Here is a 19,332-nt window from a genome sequence, read left to right as displayed (position 1 = left end):
TCACAGTACTGACATACAAATTAATTGATGAATCCCATCTGGTAAACACATAATTCAAAGCATTATTTATCAATTTGTTCTAAGATAGAAAGGTAAACAATTGATTACAAAGGATACGAATTGAGTTCACCAATCGCTTTTTGATTTTCATCATCTGAATGATTGGGAAGTTCAACACAAAGCACTCTTCAAACAATGCCCCATTGTTGGGCATGCATTTTGCCCACTGGTGTCACCCTAAGTTCAGTACTCACTTGCACTGCCCAAACATTCCCAAACATTTTTGTGCCTTCTCCACTCCCACACTCACTCTTACTTACATACACTGCATATCCTTTTTCTTTTAATATATTAACAAAAGTATTCCCATTCCAGTAATAATTAAAAGTATGCCCATCAGGCAGGTCAAGAAATTAAAAAAAAAAAAAAAAAGTGCTTTTTAGAGTGTCTTAGCAAGAAGTATGTACAGAAGTGGAGCACTTTTGGTATGAGATCAGCAGAAAGGGAGAGAAAGAGAGAAAATACTAGTTATAATAAAATCTGGGGTCTTCTGGGGAACTTCTGTTCATTTCTTTGTTACCTTCTCACATACAAAAAGAAAAAATGGCAAAAGTAAGAAATTTCATAACCACCAAACAATTCAAAACCTGGTCTAGATGTATCCAATCTAGAATGGCTTATTGTTTCTATTTATATATTTATATTATTGCCCCAGGAAATGTTACATTGAAATGTTAACAGTATCTGTTTAATCGTTTTCCAAAAATTCTATTGCTGTAAACATTGAGGATATGTTGACTTTTAGTTTGTCCTCCTTGGTAAGCATAGAGTTACAAGAAAATGTCCTCATTCTCTTTACACTATTGTCCTACAGATGGTAGACTGTGATAAGACTAAGATACCATTTATTTGCCTGATAAACATCTCTGTGTGTTGATTGCTTTTCCAAGACACCTGCTGAAAGAAATCCTTAATAATAAATGAGATCTGAACTGGAGGGGTGTAATAGAATAAAGGACTCATTATTTGTGTCATTACTTCTTAATGCTAGGCCAAGATGCAGTGATATAGTGCCTGATGTGACAATTCAAGCATTTTGTTATGATCTTTTAACTTTTATAAACAATTATTTTAAAATATTGTCCCTCATTTACAAGTGCTGAAAAAATATACCCAAAAAAAGGAATTACTTTGAAAATTTATAGGTACTGGGCAAAGAAATCTTTTCTCCACGGGTGTCTGCAGATGAAGGGCAAGTATTTGATACTGAGAACAAGCAAACATGCAATTGTTGTACTTCATTTAAACATTTGTGAAAAAGCCTATTTTCCCAGCATGTTCCATGTAGTATACAATATGTGTGCATGCATTTACAGAATAGCAAACATCCATCTGTCCACATATATATATATATATATATATATATATATATATATATATATAAATGCAAATTCCGTGATGGAAGTTTGAGGATCTGTCAGACAGATGGTGCAGAGCCTTGACTATATAAACAAATATAGTCTGAACATATGAGAAGAAAGGAAGAAGAGCGGAAAGAAGGCTTTTTTAGGCACCAATGCACTGGAACACGCCCATTCATTAAAGGAACGTGCCCATTCATTACTTAGAACTAGTAGTGTACAGTTCTTTCTGCCTCTCAGTTCTCACACAATAGTGAGATCTGACAGGCAGAAGGAACAGTACAATACTGGGCATATAACACGACCTCCAAATGATTGGTTAGAGTGGGGGGTCGTCTTATACGCCCAGTCGCCCTATACACCGGAAAATACGGTACATGATTACCATACATAAAAAAAAAGAACTTGTTTGTTTTGTTTGTTATTTAGAGAGTCCCACTCATTTATAAATTTGGAGAGAAAAGAAGTTGTAGTGTGTTTTAACCTGACGCGCTTCGCCCACAAAGGGCTTTATCAGGAGTTTTTTTTTTTATAAATGCCAACTTTTAGGACTTTAAAAAACAATACAGCCTTAAATTAGAGTCCAATGATAGTAGAAAATACATGCTTCAACACTGATTGATAAACTGTACATAATAGTAATATGGATAATAAATGCACTTCTTCATACATTACTTCTTATAGGGTACAAAAGGATAATTGATATAGATCGCATCATGATGATATAAGAAGCATACGTTTCCCATTGCAAATGATAATACATAAATAGTATTCTTGTAATTCAAAATGAATGGAGTACTTGTATCTAGGACACAACCTTCAGCATTAGCAGATATAGTGGTAAGAATAAAAAAGGAGCTACCTCAGGTAATCTGTCAAGGAAATTATATTTCTCAAAAAACTGGTAAAAATCACCAGTAAGAGGTATGAAAACAAGACAAAAGGCAGGAAAACAGGGTTAACACTTACAAGTTGAGAATGCATTAGCAAGAATGCATTGGAATGCAAGCATTACCAATGGTGCGGATTGAAGGCTATTCTTAGTTATTGCTGCTAAAAAAAGCGCAGCTCAACTACATGATCCATGTGAGTATTCTACATTGAGACATTGTAGAATTCATGATTCACACTAACCTATTGGTTAAAGCATTAATGGATATCTGGGATATTAAAGAGATAAGCACAATCCACTTAAGAACTAAACTTAAAGATATGGTAAGATAGAGACCAGTCAAAAGCACGTTAGTGGTAATGTATTCGTGTTGGTCTCCTCTAGATCCCCCCCCCCCTCTAGAGGTCAGTAATCAATTAGAGAGAAGGTGATCAAAAAACACAAGATAGAATATGAATATATATTTATATTATATTTAATATTTTTATTTATTTATATTCTATCAGATCAAGAATCAAACAAAAATGTATATACCTTAGTACCAGCTCCCAGGGGATGAACAAAGGTAGCCTGTCAGCAAGCTACCACACATTACAAGGTGATGTTGCTCACAGATAATCCTTATAAAGGAAAAAACAATGATGAATTCATTATTTACCATGGAGGTGTGCGAAATTTAAAATTAGAAGTATTTTTACATGTCAAATGTACTGATTTAACATGTAAACATGCTCAAATAATCATATCGCCAGGGAGGTTAAAGACCGCACCCAGAGGGCAGTGATTAATGATTCATACTATGAATTGTCTAAAGTTATTAGAAGTGTACCCCAGGGTTTAGTGTTGGGACCTTTACTGTTTAACATCTTTATAAATGATATTCGTTGTAGAGTTTGGGATTAAAAGTACCATTTCTGTGTTTGCAGATGACACCAAAATATGTAATGGAATTAAGTCTATACAGGATGTCTAAAATCTACAAGCAGTACTGTTTGATTGGGCAGCTTCTACTTTCCACCCTAGTACATTAGCATCAAAGGTTCTTTAAATGGGAGTTCGAAGTGGTTCCAGGAAGACAGAAATTCAAGTACCCAGTGGTTTTGTGGTGCAGTTTTTTTTTCTGTGTTCACATTTAGTGGAACACATGTCTCCTAGTGGTCTTTCGCTTTGCATCAGGCTTTTCATTAAAGGTTTTCATTTCAATTGCAGGGACTTCCCTTGAATTTTCTTTAAACAGTTTCCAATTTCCAACCAATAAGTCACTCACTTCTGTCTATTGCTCACCTTTATGTGGTTTTCACCCTTGATGTATCTAATTCCTCATAAGGAATAAAAGAAATTCACCTTTAACGAATTTGCTGCCAGAACCATTTAAAAAAAAAAACACATACACTCAAACAAACCTGTTTTTTTTACATGAAAAAAAAATTACATTTAAAACATTATGGTATATATTTAGCTTTTAATCATCAATAAAATATTCAAAATCATTTTAGTGCCTGCAAACAAAATAAAATCCCCATTTTTTGTTTGCAATAGTGGCCAGTAGTTTGTGTAAATGCCCATGCTGTCAGTCATGTATGGTATACTTAGCTGGCAGTGTAAGGGTTGATGCTAGTCGCAGTGTGTGTCCCATGTGTCAGATATGTTTCCTCCTCACAACTTCCAATAAATCTTTAACCAAATGATTAATAAAATCACTGGTAGCACTACCACTATAGTGTTTTTCATCTTTTTTTATAATCTTTTGTGTTGCACTATGGGGTTTACACTGATTACCTAGTTGTTGCTGTAAGGTTAAAATATTGTCTTACAACATTATTTCTTCTATTTGTAACTGTGTCATTTAGAACAAAATATCAGGAACTAGAACACCTAGAAATGGTACTTAAGCTACTGACATGAATTCCACCTTATACTGGCTTCTGGGATATATATAGTTGGCTAGGTAGTTTTCCACTTTTCACATGTGTTAGGTTGTGTATGTGCTGATGTATTTGTTTTATATGTTTTTGAGTTGGTAATAAATTGTATTAGATTTCAGTGTAGTTACCGTATTTTTCGGACCATAAGACGCACTTTTTTTCCCCCTAAAGTGGGGGGAAAATCAGGGTGCGTCTTATGGTCCGAATGCATATTTTTTTACTTACCTGTATCCCCGCCGGTCCCCGCAGCCAGTGTCCTCTTCCTGTGTCCCAGCGTGCGGCACTTGTGCCCGCCCATGAAGGCGGCGCCGATCGGCATTCATGAAATCAATCGGCGGCGCCTTTGTGGGCGGGCACAAGTGTCACACGCTGGAAGACAGGGAAACACAGAGGAGGAACACAGACAGAGGCAGATAGCAGCCAATGTCTGTGTTCCTCCTCTGTAGGAGGCTGCTATCTGCCTCTGTCTGTGTTCCTCCTCTGTGTTTCCCTGTCTTCCAGCGTGTGGCACTTGTGCCCGCCCATGAAGGCGGCGCCGATCGGCATTCATGAAATCAATCGGCGCCGCCTTTGTGGGCGGGCACAAGTGTCACACGCTGGAAGACAGGGAAACACAGAGGAGGAACACAGACAGAGGCAGATAGCAGCCAATGTCTGTGTTCCTCCTCTGTGGGAGGCTGCTATCTGCCTCTGTCTGTGTTCCTCCTCTGTGTTTCCCTGTCTTCCAGCGTGTGGCACTTGTGCCCGCCCATGAAGGCGGCGCCGATCGGCATTCATGAAATCAATCGGCGCCGCCTTTGTGGGCGGGCACAAGTGTCACACGCTGGAAGACAGGGAAACACAGAGGAGGAACACAGACAGAGGCAGATAGCAGCCAATGTCTGTGTTCCTCCTCTGTAGGAGGCTGCTATCTGCCTCTGTCTGTGTTCCTCCTCTGTGTTCCAGCGTGCGGCACTTGTGCCCGCCCACGAAGGCGGCGCCGATTGATTTCATGAATGCCGATCGGCGCCGCCTTCATGGGCGGGCACAAGTGCCGCACGCTGGATCTCAGGGGAAATCAAATGAATTTTTTTTTTCTTGTTTTCCCGTGCGGAAAACCTGGTGCGTCTTATAGTCCGGAGCGTCTAATGGTCCGAAAAATACGGTACTTTAGTTTCTACATATCTGCTTACTATAGCATTGTGGATGTCGGACAATGGTAGCCTAAAACAAAAATTTCACTTTATAGGTATGTCCCTCAGTTTATTTACTCAAGGCTGACAACAAAGGTGCTTCTCCACTGTTGATCACAGACCCAACTTAGTAATCACTTCATGCATTCTTATGCTACTACAGCCCCGTTGTTTATATATAGATCTGGAACTAAAGAGCTAGCTCTTTAACGTTACCTTTTTGTAATAATACTGCTGCAATGGAGCAGCCAAGTAAGGTTCTTTTTCAGCAGGAGACGCTGACAAACCAAATCCCCAGGGAAATTGAGGGGGAAAGTTACTGGAAGAGAGTCTTAGTCTTTACCATTGTCTATTGTGTCAACCAAGGCTGCTCTAAAATTCATTATTTTGGTCATGTAGTTAAATTCAGTCAAAATATTGGGCCACTTAATCACACATGTGGGCCACTTAGCAGTAATAAATATAAAAAAAATATCCACAAATGTATTTTTTAAGCTTCCCTTATCTGCTTCAACTGATTGACACTTTTTTTTTTTTATCTACAGGTAGTGACAGTCTTCGCTCTGAGCATTGGAGCCCTGGTAATATACTTCATTGATTCATCCAAGTGAGTAAAACTCAGTATTTGTTTAAGACCTGTCGGTATGTCATCTGGTGATTGGTAGTTAATGTTTGTTTATTAAAACTACTGCCTGTCCATAATTTTACATGTCTCTGTTTGCTTGTTTGAGTGAGCTATGTTAGGGAGTTTGTAACATGTAACAAAAAGCTGGCACACATATCACATTGAATAATCCATAACCTAGAATTATTCCTAATACTACATTGTCACAATAAATTTGCTTTAAAATATCACCAATGAGCATATGAATTTAATAAAGCATTAATGCTGTTCATACAATCATGTCAAAAGGATATATCCAACATAATTATTTTTTTATTATTTTATGTAGTAACTAAAGGCCAAAAAAAAACATAATGCCATATGTAAATATATGTATAATGTCAGCAATACCAGGGCAGTTTTCACACCAATCGGAGACAATGTAGATATTTTAGGGTTAAACAATTTTGAACAAACTCATAGTGGCATAAACAGATGATTCTCTGTATATTGTCCAGAAACCACAACTGTTTTACTAGTCCTTCCCATTGAGGAGTGATCATTTCAGGTAAATCTGAACGTAAGCGATTTATATATTTTATTAAATTGCCACCTATACAAAACTACACAAGTGATGCACACTACCCATAATGACCTCATTCGCTAATAAATTTATGGAAGAATGCTAAGTGGACAGGCTCGGGAGGATGACTTTATATACACAATACTGAGTGGAATGTGTAGTGACAGGAATAACTGTTAACCTATTATTATTATTACACAGTATTTATATAGTGCCGACATATTACGCAGTGCTTTACAAAGTCCACTGTCATATCACTAGTTGTCCCTCCAAGGGGCTCACAATCTAATGGTCCTACCATGGTCTTATGTCATTACCACAGTCTAAGGACAATTTTTGAGGAAAAGTCAATTAATATAATTGCATGTTTTTGAGATGTGGGAGGAAACCGGAATACCCACACAAACACGGGTAGAACATACAAACACTATGCAGATGGTAAGAATTGAACAGGTGACCTAGAGCTGCAAAGGCCAGAGTGCTAACCACTGAGCCAACCGTGTTGCTCAAACTGTTAACATTTAAGTATGTCTAGGGTACAAGTCATCTTTAAGCTTTCTAAAATATAAAAAAGTTTTGAATATTAAATAAAAGGAAAAAAAAACAAACTATGTTAAAGCTGAAATAAACATAACGTTGGTGACCTTTTGTCATAATTGGTTCACCTACCTTTTGCTTAGTGCCATCCTCACGGAAGACTCCTCAGATCCTCCACAATCCTTTTGGCTTTTAGGTAGCCAGTGATGATGTAACTCCATTGTCTGCAGCTTTTGTCAACTTTGGCAGCTTTTGTCTTTTGGCAGTGCTGAGAATAGAGCCAGGCTCTATACTGCATGGTGCATGTGCCGTGCAAGGTAAACAAAATGCAACCAGGGAAAAGGGTTTTTTGGCAATATATGTCTCTCCTGCTAAAAAATGTTTTTACTGTCCCTAAGTAGTTTCATGAAATCTGAATAAAGTTCTTTTCACTTCTGAATTCTAGAAAAAGCACAATTAAGGTTTTCTCCTTGAAACATTGCTGGATAACATTCCTGACAGTTTGTTTTATATATAGCTATTTTCAAAATATATGTACAATTGCATAGCCAGTTCAGTAGAACATACATACGTATCACTTAATAGCATAAAGATAAAAGACATAATTTTTGGACATTTTAAAATTTGGGTACAAACAAACTAAAGTCAATTTTAAAGCCTTACATACAAATCTGAGGGCTAAAATAAAAATGCTCACCAGAAATCTATGACTGAAATGTAGAACATAAAGTTTATTAAAAAGACAAGGAAATCTCTTCAAGCTAATTGAGTGGTGCAGACTGAGCTTTAGTAATAGCTGAGTCAGGGCTGCAGTTCTAGGTTGGCAGTGAGTTACCAATTTGTTGATGGCCGCATAGACATAGAGGAAGCGGTTCAAAGAATGCTGCATTTTTATGACCTTGTTTGTTGCTGGGTAAATTCTACTTTCGATTACTACAGATTGTATTTTTGGTGCAGATATGTCAAGGCTGGTACTTTTAACTTTAGTGTATGTCAGATTTAAAGCAAATACTTTTAATGGGCAAAGGTTGTGTTTAACTTCAACCCTACCCTCTGCAGTCTCAAAAAGCATGACTAAGATAGTATCCAAAGGAAAAAAAAATGTGTAATATAAATGTGCAATTCAATAAAATTTACCTAAAGTTGGTAAAATGTACCTAAAGTTGGTATGCTCACTTGGTATAAACAGTAAACTGTAACCATATAGGGTAAAATCTGTTTTAACATAAATACCCTATTCATATGTGTCAGTTTATTGGAAATGTTGTTTCTGTGTATAGTTTGTAATTATATTACATTGAGGCATTTATGTTACATATGCATGTTCTACTTCTAGCTTAGCAACATTTCTTTTCATTTCATTTTTGTACTTTGTTGATCTATCTTCTTTTTGCAACCTAGTCAGGGAATGTTTCATGAAAACATTTGAAATAGCTAACCCCAAGTTACATGTAGCACAGTGGTAATCCACGGGTGATATGGAGATGCATGCAGCCACTTCATATATTAGATTGTTTGGTACAAATTCCAGTGCACACTTCGCTTCTGCATTCTATAGAAATATAACATGACAAACTGGTAGCTAGATTTCCTTCTTTATTTTATACAGATGGTACAAAAAAAATGGATAACAAATAAAAGTCCAGACAATTTTAAGTTTATGTGCAGAAAAGTTAACATTTTTTGGCAGGTTTTTTTTTTTTGTATTTGGTCAGAAGGGTGAGAAAAGTGCGAACTGGTTGTTTGAAGTTGTTTGTCAGAAGTTCTTATCTTTTTCTCACATTACTAATAATGCATTTTTGTTATTTACTTTTGTCTCTGGTGGAGAGGTTTCCTCCTAATTTCCTTTCCATGCAGTAAGTAAAGGTATCCTGTCCTGACTGAGGCTTTATACCTTTACTGCCCTACCCAAAACAAAATAAAAGTAAGATTTAATTTCAAGGGATGGATCTTCCTTGTCAAGGGTATTCAACCATGTTAAATAATGGTTAATTTTGGAAAGTTAGTTACTCTTAATCAAGTTAACAAAGGGATCTTCCCTAAGAGCCTCTCTCCCCATTTATGCTGGGAGCCTATGTTCATAATATATATATATATATATATATATATATATATATATATATATATATATATATATATATATATATATATATATATATCCAAGTCTTTGCATTTTATAATCTTAATTTTTTCTTTAATTTAAACATTTAGATGTTTTTTTCTTTTTAAATGTGTTATAAAAGTAAAAGATTATGTAAAGGCGCCTTTTATAAGAAAGTGTTTATTATTACAATTCTTGGTAGAAGAGTTAGGGATTATGGAAGTGTCACATGGTACATGTGAGGGAGTCTCATTGATGGAAGCTATTTCAACAGTCCCTAACCGTTGCAACCCCACCACTCCAATGGCACTTTTGTGCTAATGGGAAAACCTAATTTATTATGCATGAAGTATTATACTTATTTTGTTGAACCCCTATTTCCTACTAGCAAAACCTCACTAGATTGCTTCTGCAAACCCTTTATTGCTTATATAGAGACCACTTGTCTGTATGGTTTTATGCTTTTAATACTTGGACAGCTTGAAACTATTAACTTTTGTGAGTAATTGTGATGACAATTCTCTGTAATTATGTGTCATGGGGTGGGAATGATTGCTTAGTATTTTCCATTTATGATTTTGGTGTTAAAATACGCTGAATTGATTGTGGGAAGCCTTTACTTTTGCTAAATTACTAGTAAAATTTACTTGTTCTTTTTCATAATCTGTAGAGGTTAACCACATGGGTATGCCAGCCCAGGCACTCCGGGAGGTGGTCCAAAAGGACCTTGTACTGTGCGGTGGCAAGATCAGTAGGCTGAGATTGGCAAGCTTTTTTTTTTAGGGATTTTCTATTTTACTAATTAAAAGTTACTATAACAAACCAGAGTATCCAGTTTCTGTTCTTTTAGACCTAGCTCTCAGTGGTATCTGTTGAGTTTAGTTGCAATGGTTGTAGGGAAAGCCAGTGAATATTTCATGTGTCCTTCCCCATGGATTCACAAACTTCTGACATTATTTATTTGGTTTATTTTCTCATAAACATCCATTTGTTGATGGTGTAATGTCAAGCAGTGACCTATTTTAATTGGGCCACCATAACCATAACTGCTTCCCAGCATTAGGTTGGCTGGATTTTTGTGAAACATTCTGGATAAGACCCCAAAGTCATACTTGTAAAATTTATACTCTGTTAAGTTAATACTCGGCCCCACATTATACTTTAGTAGAAAGGGCGTGCAGGAGAGCTCTATGGTCGCCCAGTCCAAACATATGTAACTATTTTTCCTGGCTTGTTATGCTGCTTGCCAGGCAGTTGGGGTCAGAAGGCAATTGAGTAAGAAACCTAGCCGATTTGTAATTATTTTCTTGAAAATCTATGTCAATTTCTTGAAAGCGTGATGGCAGTCTCCTTGAAACAGATAGTAAGTTGTGCAATTTTGTTTAGAATAAGTTAAAACTTTTTTTTACAGAATAGGGATGTGTTTTGTATTTTTGATAAATATGGGTATATAGGGTAGACAGCAGTAGTATTTGCTTAGCAGATGAGAGGACATTAATTGATTATGTCCAGGTAGTCAAAAATACAAAGGAGAAGCTTCTCTTACTCCAGCAGCCTCAACACTTCACAAACACAATTCTAAATTGTTTATAGAAATCATGCTCTACAACAGTACATATGTTGGTTTCCAGATGTATAGTACATATGTCAGTACGAGACATTTGAACACTTATGTCATAACTTATTTGTCTTTTAAAAAAAATAGATTTTAAAGAAAGGGCCCATGTATAGCTTTGTCACGTTATGAAAGCATTGTCTTAAATGGAGCTATTGCAGTTCATGGCAGATAGTAGGCAGTGGATGTTTAAACTTTCAGAAACCAGTTTATGGTTGATATGTAAGCTTTGCACAAATTAGGCCAATTATTATTACTTCAATCTGTATACGAACATTACATAAAAATTACACTTTACACTCTGTTATTGTCTGTAATAATGTCTGTTCACATAGACTGAGGTAGTTGAATTTTCTGGGGGAGAGAATCTTTTTTTTCATGTGAATTTATCCACAGTGTGCTAGCTATTTAAACAGATGTGGACAGCTCTAATTTTCCAGGACATACATGGAAGCAGACAGTTGCTGTAATTAATAATGAGTATGACTGTGTGCCCCGTAAAGAACCATTTAGGAATTTGCCAGGGAGAGTAAAAGCATCATGTTAAACTATGTCAAAGGAAAAAATGTGAACAGTTTCAATTTGCCTATACAGTGTTCAAAAACATTTTTTTAATCAATTTTAATGCCGAATTCTTAAATGTTTTTGAGCATTGTATCCCTTTCTTTTAAAGAGTGAAGTATTTTGCATGTAGTGTATGGAAACTAAAAAATTGTTTCCAAGCAGCTTACAAGACTTTTTAAGCTGAAAGAAAAAAAACATAACTCTGTTATTTCACATATTATAAAAGTAATAAGAGCTTTATTTTATTGAAATGTGCTTTCTGACCAGTAACTGTATTGCATTTGTATCCCTTGTTACTTCAATGGGGATTTTTGCTTACATTGGACAGGTGTAAGGCCCTGGTCAGCGCCAGTCCCCCAATCTAACACCGCAGTCTTCAAGCCCCCACTCAGCCTCCGGGGACTGGTTGCTTCTCCCAGCATACGGTTGCCTCCAGGACTTAATGCGCAAGAGATAGTGTCTGATTATGGGCTGGCAGAGGATTAGGGAGCCCACGGATTAGGCAGTACAAGTTCTTCAAGGAAAACCCAGAGTATAAAGCCAAGGTCATACACGAGTGATTAGTCCACCAGACGAGGTACCGAGGGAGTAGGCATAAACAGAGTCTGGGTCACAGGCTAAAGGTTGTTCCAGGCTAAATACAACTGATAGGTCAGGAACAGGCAATGGACACTCCACCACAGATTAGCCCAGCTAAGTGCTGCAATAGGCCCTGGAATCTGGGATTCTGGGAGCAGCGCGGCTATAAGGCCCCAGAAGCCAATGGTAGCATGGGATTCATCAGGAACTATTCTGCTCATCACCTGCAGCACAGCTCCAAACCCCTTCAGCTGTGCAGTCTCAGTGCAGGGGATGCTGAGAGAGAAAACACAGCTAAAGGGAAACAAGGATGCTACAAGCAGCAGAGCACTAATTCCTAGAAATCATCTGATGCTGTAAGTGCTACCATCTGAGAGAATAGGTCGAGCGCACTCTACTGCTAGGGGAAACTGCCTTGGATTGTTGGCCAGAAGAGCATCTCCTAACAATCAGATCATCAAATCCATACAATCTACCCAAACCTGTATTTTAGGAGAATATTCTGTTTACCGCACTTCTATGTTGGTAATATGGTTGAACTTGTTGGATGTATGTCTTTTTTCAACCTAACCTACTAGTATGTATCTATATATCCATGCATCAGCTGTTTTTTTACATTAATAATATTATTTATTATGAAAAAGTTAAAATTTCATGTTTTGGGTAGCAGTGTCAGATATTCCAGAAGATAGATCTTTACCTATCAAATCTCTGAGATATATGATATTAGAAGCAAGAGGGGATTTCATGTGTGGTGCAATATTATGTTTCTTTATAACTGAAAAAATAAATAGACTGAAAAGGCATGGTACATGAATGACTGAAATTGGATCATTTCTGTTTTATTATTTAAATATATTTTATTTTTTATAAAATATATGAAAGATGTGATTTGAGTGCCTTAAAAGTCCTTTTTGGTTTTTGTAAGGGATATTTTTGTGGTGTATCAATAGCAAAATGGCAGTTTTGGGTGGATTTTAGCAAACCAGCCTCATTAAATTCAATTGTAGAATGTTTATCAGTGAACTTGGTGACACAAATATAAATCAGGCTACTTCACTTTTAGGAAAGTTTATGAAATGTTCTTACTGTTTATTTGGGACCCCTACTCTTGTAATCCTGGACAGCCAGCTTCAACAGACTGGCAGGGTTCTACATAGCTGTTTGCAAATCTGAAGTCTATTTGGATTCAGAAATTCCAAATCACTAAATTTAGATTTTTTAAATATAGGTTTAAAGGTATTTTTTTTGACAAATTAATAGCAGTGATTTCTATAGTCTTTAGTGTTAGGAACCTTTGACAGCATGGCGCAAAAGAAAAATGTTTACATAATGTTTGTGCTTGGCTTGCTTTTGCTCTAGTGCAAACATTAGTGTTCAGGATATCTCTACATATTTGGCTGTTCCACCTAATCACTTTGAGTCAACCTACATATTACGTAATAGATCAGGGGCTGGCAAACTCCGGCCTTTAGGCCAGATATGGCCTAGCCGGTAGTTCATTCCGGCCTAACGCCCCCTGGCAGATCTGGCCTTATGCCAGCCAGCAACCCGCGGCTCCGATGCCGCCCCCTTGCAGTTGCTCCCCTATTTACCATGGCCTGCGTTGATACTTCTGTTGCCGCGGTAAATAGGGAAAGCTCTCTGAAGGTAAATCCCTCTATTTCACAATGCATACGGAGGAGAGGGATTTCACTTCAGGGGGAGTTCCCTGGTGGTGGGCGGAGCCATTAGGGCGGGTCCTAGTGGCCATAAAACTTTGCCGACCCCTGTAATAGATCTTTAGCACCTCCTTGTGTTTTCTTAATAAAACACTGCAAAGATCATTCCTGTAAAGTGAATGACTACTTGTAGTAGTTAAAGTGGAACTAATAACATATACCCAACCTCCCTTATCTCAATATGGCCACATCCCTTATAAATATATCAGGAAAAATTCTGTGGAACACCATAAAAAAATAGAACTTTGAAAAAGAAGGAAAAAATTGGGCGTACCTTCAGTGTAAACCTCAATAAGAGGTTCTGTGCAATGTATATTGATTTTATCTTTATGTTTTATGTTTGATTCTAATGGTATTTAATAAAATAGGTTCGTGATATATAGAAAATTGTTGGTTGATTGGCAATATTGGGAAAGTGCTGGCCTGAAAAGGCCATTTTTTGGTGGTGTTCCCCTGAATTTCTGAATGAATTTCTCCTTATATAAAGGGGAACTAAACTAAAAACAACAAAACCCCACTTACCTACTTATCCTCAGATCTCTCAATCCCACTGAAGATGTCTTTGACTGGGTCCGGCCCTGTCCTGCAATCCGTCATCTTCCTTCTTTTCCCTTCTCTGATCTTGCACTGTGCAGGCGCAAGATCAGGTGACTTAGCCTGCTGTAAGAGGCTGTGAGAGATCTCACTGCGCATGAGAGAGATTGGCATTTTTTTGCGCTCAATGTATTAAAATGTCCCGAGATCAGGTGTGCGCAGAAGAGCAGGCCAGAAACCTCTTGGATTTTTTATTTACCTATTTATTACATGTAGGAGTGAATAGTCTTTAATGCACCTGAACTAAAACACATTTTTATACATCCTCGTAATACATTTTTGAAATTGATGGTGGTTTATTGCAGAGGCAGTGTCTCTAGGGATGTCAAAAGCCAGACTATAAGCTGAAGGATCTTGATACAGTTATGCTAAAGTCAAAGTACATTTAATTACACTGCAGCTATTAACAAAGGGACGGACCCATGCATTATATTGATGGCTTCTAGGAGATTTTGCCAAGCCTCATTGATGCAGCTTTAAAGTAGACAAGGCAGAAAATCTCATAGCCTAGACATTGACAATTTAACCCTATATTTAGTAGTATATTTTAGTTTCTATAATCTTAATAAATTCGATTTAACTGAACAGTTACCAGAACAGTATAATAAATGCATATTTAAAAGTAACCAGTAGTACCTAATTTTTTAGATTTTTGTTACAATTTTTGGTTTCGTATCACTCTGGCAAGCAGGTGATGACATTTTGAGAGTTCTTCATTTTATTCCCCTTGCTCATACCAGATCCATCAGATAATACTTCTGTGTGTTGACCTTAATTCAGTTTTGTGGCAATAGGTGTTTTTTGCTTTATGGAGATGGCTTTTCGGAGAGGATTTTCTGGCATGGGTGTCTGCCCTTTACAACCATAATTCTACTTCAGCCAGATAGATGAGGTTTGAATCCTTGCTGTTTCCCATCCTACATCATACTCCGCTTTTTCTTTATTAATGTAATTTTGGCTGTGGAACCCCTTGCATCAGCCATATGCATCAACCTTGACATTTGGGGTCTACACAGTTGTTCAGATACTCCACTTTCTCTCTGTGTTGAACTTGTCTGCTGAACTCCATAACTGGACTCCCTTAGACATTATAGAGCCTGTCCCCATGTAATGCTATCTGGACACAAGACAATCCCCCCCCTCCTCCCAGGTCAGACCCAACACTAAAACATTGACTTTTTAATTTTGAGGCAAGGCTAAATTCTCCTCTGAGTTTGCCTCCCCGCACTTACCATTAATATGTTTACTCCATTGCTTATTTTTCCAGCATATGAGAACCCCTATGCCTTTCTTTGGGGGGATATGACCGCATCAAATCCTTTTCCTACTTATGTGAATACTGGTCTATACCTTCATCAAACATCCAAATCCACCATGACCTTTTTTTTTTTTTTTTTTAGAAAGATGTTTTGTTACCCCATTACAGCTTTCATTGTGTAAGTTTTATTGCCCCTGCAACACAACTTTCATTGGCCTTATCCCTCTAACTCTGTGTTCCATTTCATTTTTGAAAAAGCAATAGTCAGTAAAAGAAATTGAAAAAAAGATAACTTTATCAACATATTGACTACTTAGCATCCAGCAACTATTGTACATGATAGCATATAGAGTGCAGAGGTCATATTTATACAATAGAGTGCAGTGGTCGGGTGTATATCATATACAGCTCAGTGTATAGAGTGGAGATCAGGACTAGTGTTGGTCGAATAGCTCACTGTTCGATTCGGCAGCTATTCGCTCAAATAGAGCAAAAAAACTTCGGTTGGTCGAATGTCAAAGTTGAACACCATTAAAGTCAATAGGAGGAAAAATTCGGGTTTTTTTAAGCACTGTGTAGAGCTTCTACAGCAGGGGTCCTCAAACTACGGCCCGCGGGACGAATACGGCCCGCTGAGGTTGTCCATCCAGCTCGCCGGCCGCCGAGGCTGCTTCTTCTGCCTGAGCTCTGGCTGCCTGCGATCAGCACTCCAGGGAACCCGGTCACGTGACACCACTGTTGCCGGGTTCACGCTGGAGCTGTCGGGCGGAAGCCATCAGGCAGAGAAGGTATGAGCAGAGACTCATTGCTACCTTCATCCACTGGCTGGTTCTCACTGCAGCACAAATGTACATGATCAATGTACATTTGTAAATAGTATAAACATACTATGCACATTGATCATGTACACATGTGCTGCAGTGTGATCCAGCCAATGTATGAAGGCAGCAGTGAGTGACAGGTAGCAGACACTGACAAAGTTTTTTTAGCAGCCCTTTTTTAATTAATAAAAAGTGTGGGGTAGTGTTGGGTGTAGGGTAGGGTGTATATTAAGAAGCAAATTAATGAATTGCTTGAGATTATTCATTTGCATGGAAAATGCAAGATAAATTTGCATTTTCAATACACACAGTGAAAATTCAAATTTATCTGTGCATTTTCCATGCAAAGGAATAATCTCAAGCAATTTTAAAACCAAAGTAAACGCCACTTTTTTTTTTAATGGGGTAATGTGACTTACCCCATCTTAGCGAAGTGCAGCGGTGACTGGTCCAGGACAATTAATGGACAAACCTCTGCTGATTCAGTTCACCACCATGTCATCATGCGAACCGCCGCGCAGATGTTCACATATACATGTTCACATGTGAACTCCATTAAAATCAATGGGCATGCAAACTTGTATATACGAATTCCCTGCGAAGTGTACAAACAGCCTCCGCACATTGTAGAAACATGAATGGGGATATTATCACAGAGAACAAAGAAAAAAATTGCGTTTGGCCAGGAGAGCACCTTATTATGCAATTTAAAGGGCAAGTTTCAAAAAACACAAATCATTGTAATGACATCCAGGCTGTCATAAAAAAAATATTTTATTGAAAATGAAAAAAAAATGGCGTAGTCCCCTCCCCGAAGCCACCTGTCACCCATGCAGGCTGGTATTGCCAGGCATACAAAGCCTGGGCAGCATGGGGCTCCACTGCCTGAGCAATACCAGCCTGCATGGATGACAGCGGTTAAAGAGGCTTTAGGGGTGGGGGGTTTTACACCAATTTGTTTCAACTTTTCCAATTGATTCATTCATGTTTTGCACTGTGTGCTGAGGCAGTTTGTACACTTTTCAGGGTGTTCACATTCCCATTGACTTTGCATTATATATGGTTCTCCCACGCAAACACAGCATTATGTTCACCTGTCAGGAGAACCGCAAACGTGGGTGGTCCATTGCAAACTTCGGTGGACCATCCCTATCCGGTATCCCATCACTGATGTGTCCCCAGGGAGCAGCCACCTTCATCTTCTGGATCCACGACAGATGTCACTTCTGCCATGGATCCTCATCGTTCATAGGACAGGCACTGATAATGCGACCCCTACGCTTGCGCAGGAATTGCATTATCTCTGGGGGCTGCAGCGGTCACTGAGAAGAGAGATTACAGTGAACGGGGCATGGCAAATTTCATTGACTTGAATTGTACCAGTAACCAGAAGCACAGGCCAGTAGCCGATGTGATAGCTATGCATGCCCATTTTATAAAAGTAATAAAATAATTTGCATCCCTAGGAATGATGTCAAAGAAAAGAAAAATTGACTCGGAGTGCAGGATATTTAAAGAACAGTGGACCTATGATTTTTTTTTCATACAGTCCAAGGAAAAAGCTGATTGTCTGATATGCCAAGATTTAGTGTCTGTGTTCAAGGAATACAATTTGCGTCGACATTACGAAACTCGACATAAAGACAAATATGATTGTTTCATTGGACAAGTGAGAAAAGACAAAATTTTAAAACTGAAAAATGGATTGACAACTCAGCAAAATGCCTTTGTGAAGCAGCTAAATGTTTCATCACTGCGAGCAAGTTTTCAAGTTGCCAAGCTAATAGCGCGCACTGGCAGACCATTCGTAGAGGGAGATTTTGTTAAAGAATGCCTTCTTTCTGTTGACAAAGAGATGTGTCCAGAGAAGGCTGATTTATTTAGTACAGTGAGTCCTTCAGGACTTACAATTACACGCAGGATTGAAGAAATGGGGGACAATTTGCATCAGCATTTGCGAAACTCCTCAAAAACACTTTGCTTTTTTTCATTGGCACTTGACGAAAGCAATGATGTCAGGGATTCTGCACAACTTCTAATTTTCATTCGTGGTATAAATTATTATTTTGAAGTCACAGAGGAGCTTGCTCCACTGAAAAGCATAAAAGGAACAACAACAGGAGAGGATATCTATGAAAATCTTCGCCAAACTGTGAATGATTTGGAGCTAGACTGGGCTAAACTAGTCAGTGTAACAACTGATGTGGTTGCACGCATTAACCAAGAGATGGACAAACACAACCATTCGCGTCCAATAGCCATACACTGCCTCATCCACCAACAAGCGCTGTGTTGTAAATCACTGAAGTGGGACTCTGTCATGAAAGTTGTGGTGTCTTGTGTTAACTTTATTAGGGCCCATGCACTAAACCACAGACAGTTCCAGGAGTTTTTATCTGAGCTAAATGTTGGCTATGAAGATATTTTGTACCATACAGAAGTCTGTTGGTTGAGTCGCGGGAGAGTTTTGAAACGCTTTTATGATTTACTGCCACAAGTTTCTGCTTTTCTGCGTTCAAAAGACAAAGACATACCAGAGCTCAAAGATGCTGAATGGAAATGGCACCTTGCTTTTCTGACAGACATAACAGAGCTACTGAACAATTTCAATGTGCAGCTTCAAGGAAAGGGGAAGCTCATCTGTGATATGTATTCACATGTAAAAGCATTTGAAGTTAAATTGGACTTAGTCATTAAACAAGTAAAGGAGGAAAAATTCTGCCATCTCCCTACTACTCAAAAGTTGTTGGCTGAAAAACCAACAGTTGCATTCCCAAACAAAATACGTCTGGATTCACTGCAAATGTTGCAAAGCGAGTTTCAAAGGAGATATAAAGAGCTTCATCTTCATGAACAGCTTTTCCGAATACAGCTTTTCCGAAACCCATTTTCTGTTGACATTGAAATTGTTGATGCAATTTACCAAATGGAACTGGCCGAATTAC

The 19,332-nt window shown here is 38.0% G+C and overlaps 1 protein-coding gene across 1 annotated transcript in view; it reads left to right on the top strand.

Annotated features, from left to right (window-relative positions):
* The window catches only part of KCNMA1 (potassium calcium-activated channel subfamily M alpha 1), a gene marked incomplete in the record, with an annotated part of 294,379 nt that overhangs the window by 110,669 nt on the left and 164,378 nt on the right, over positions 1-19,332 (top strand). Inside the window, 1 exon segment of the mRNA XM_072424926.1 lies at positions 5,956-6,017. Coding sequence (XP_072281027.1) covers positions 5,956-6,017 — 62 coding nt within the window.

The sequence above is a fragment of the Pyxicephalus adspersus genome, chromosome 10 (genome assembly GCF_032062135.1).
Source record: "Pyxicephalus adspersus chromosome 10, UCB_Pads_2.0, whole genome shotgun sequence".
NCBI classification, from domain to species: Eukaryota; Metazoa; Chordata; class Amphibia; order Anura; family Pyxicephalidae; genus Pyxicephalus; species Pyxicephalus adspersus.
Note: the sequence above shows the minus strand (reverse complement) of the source record. Positions and strands in the feature narration are given on the sequence as shown.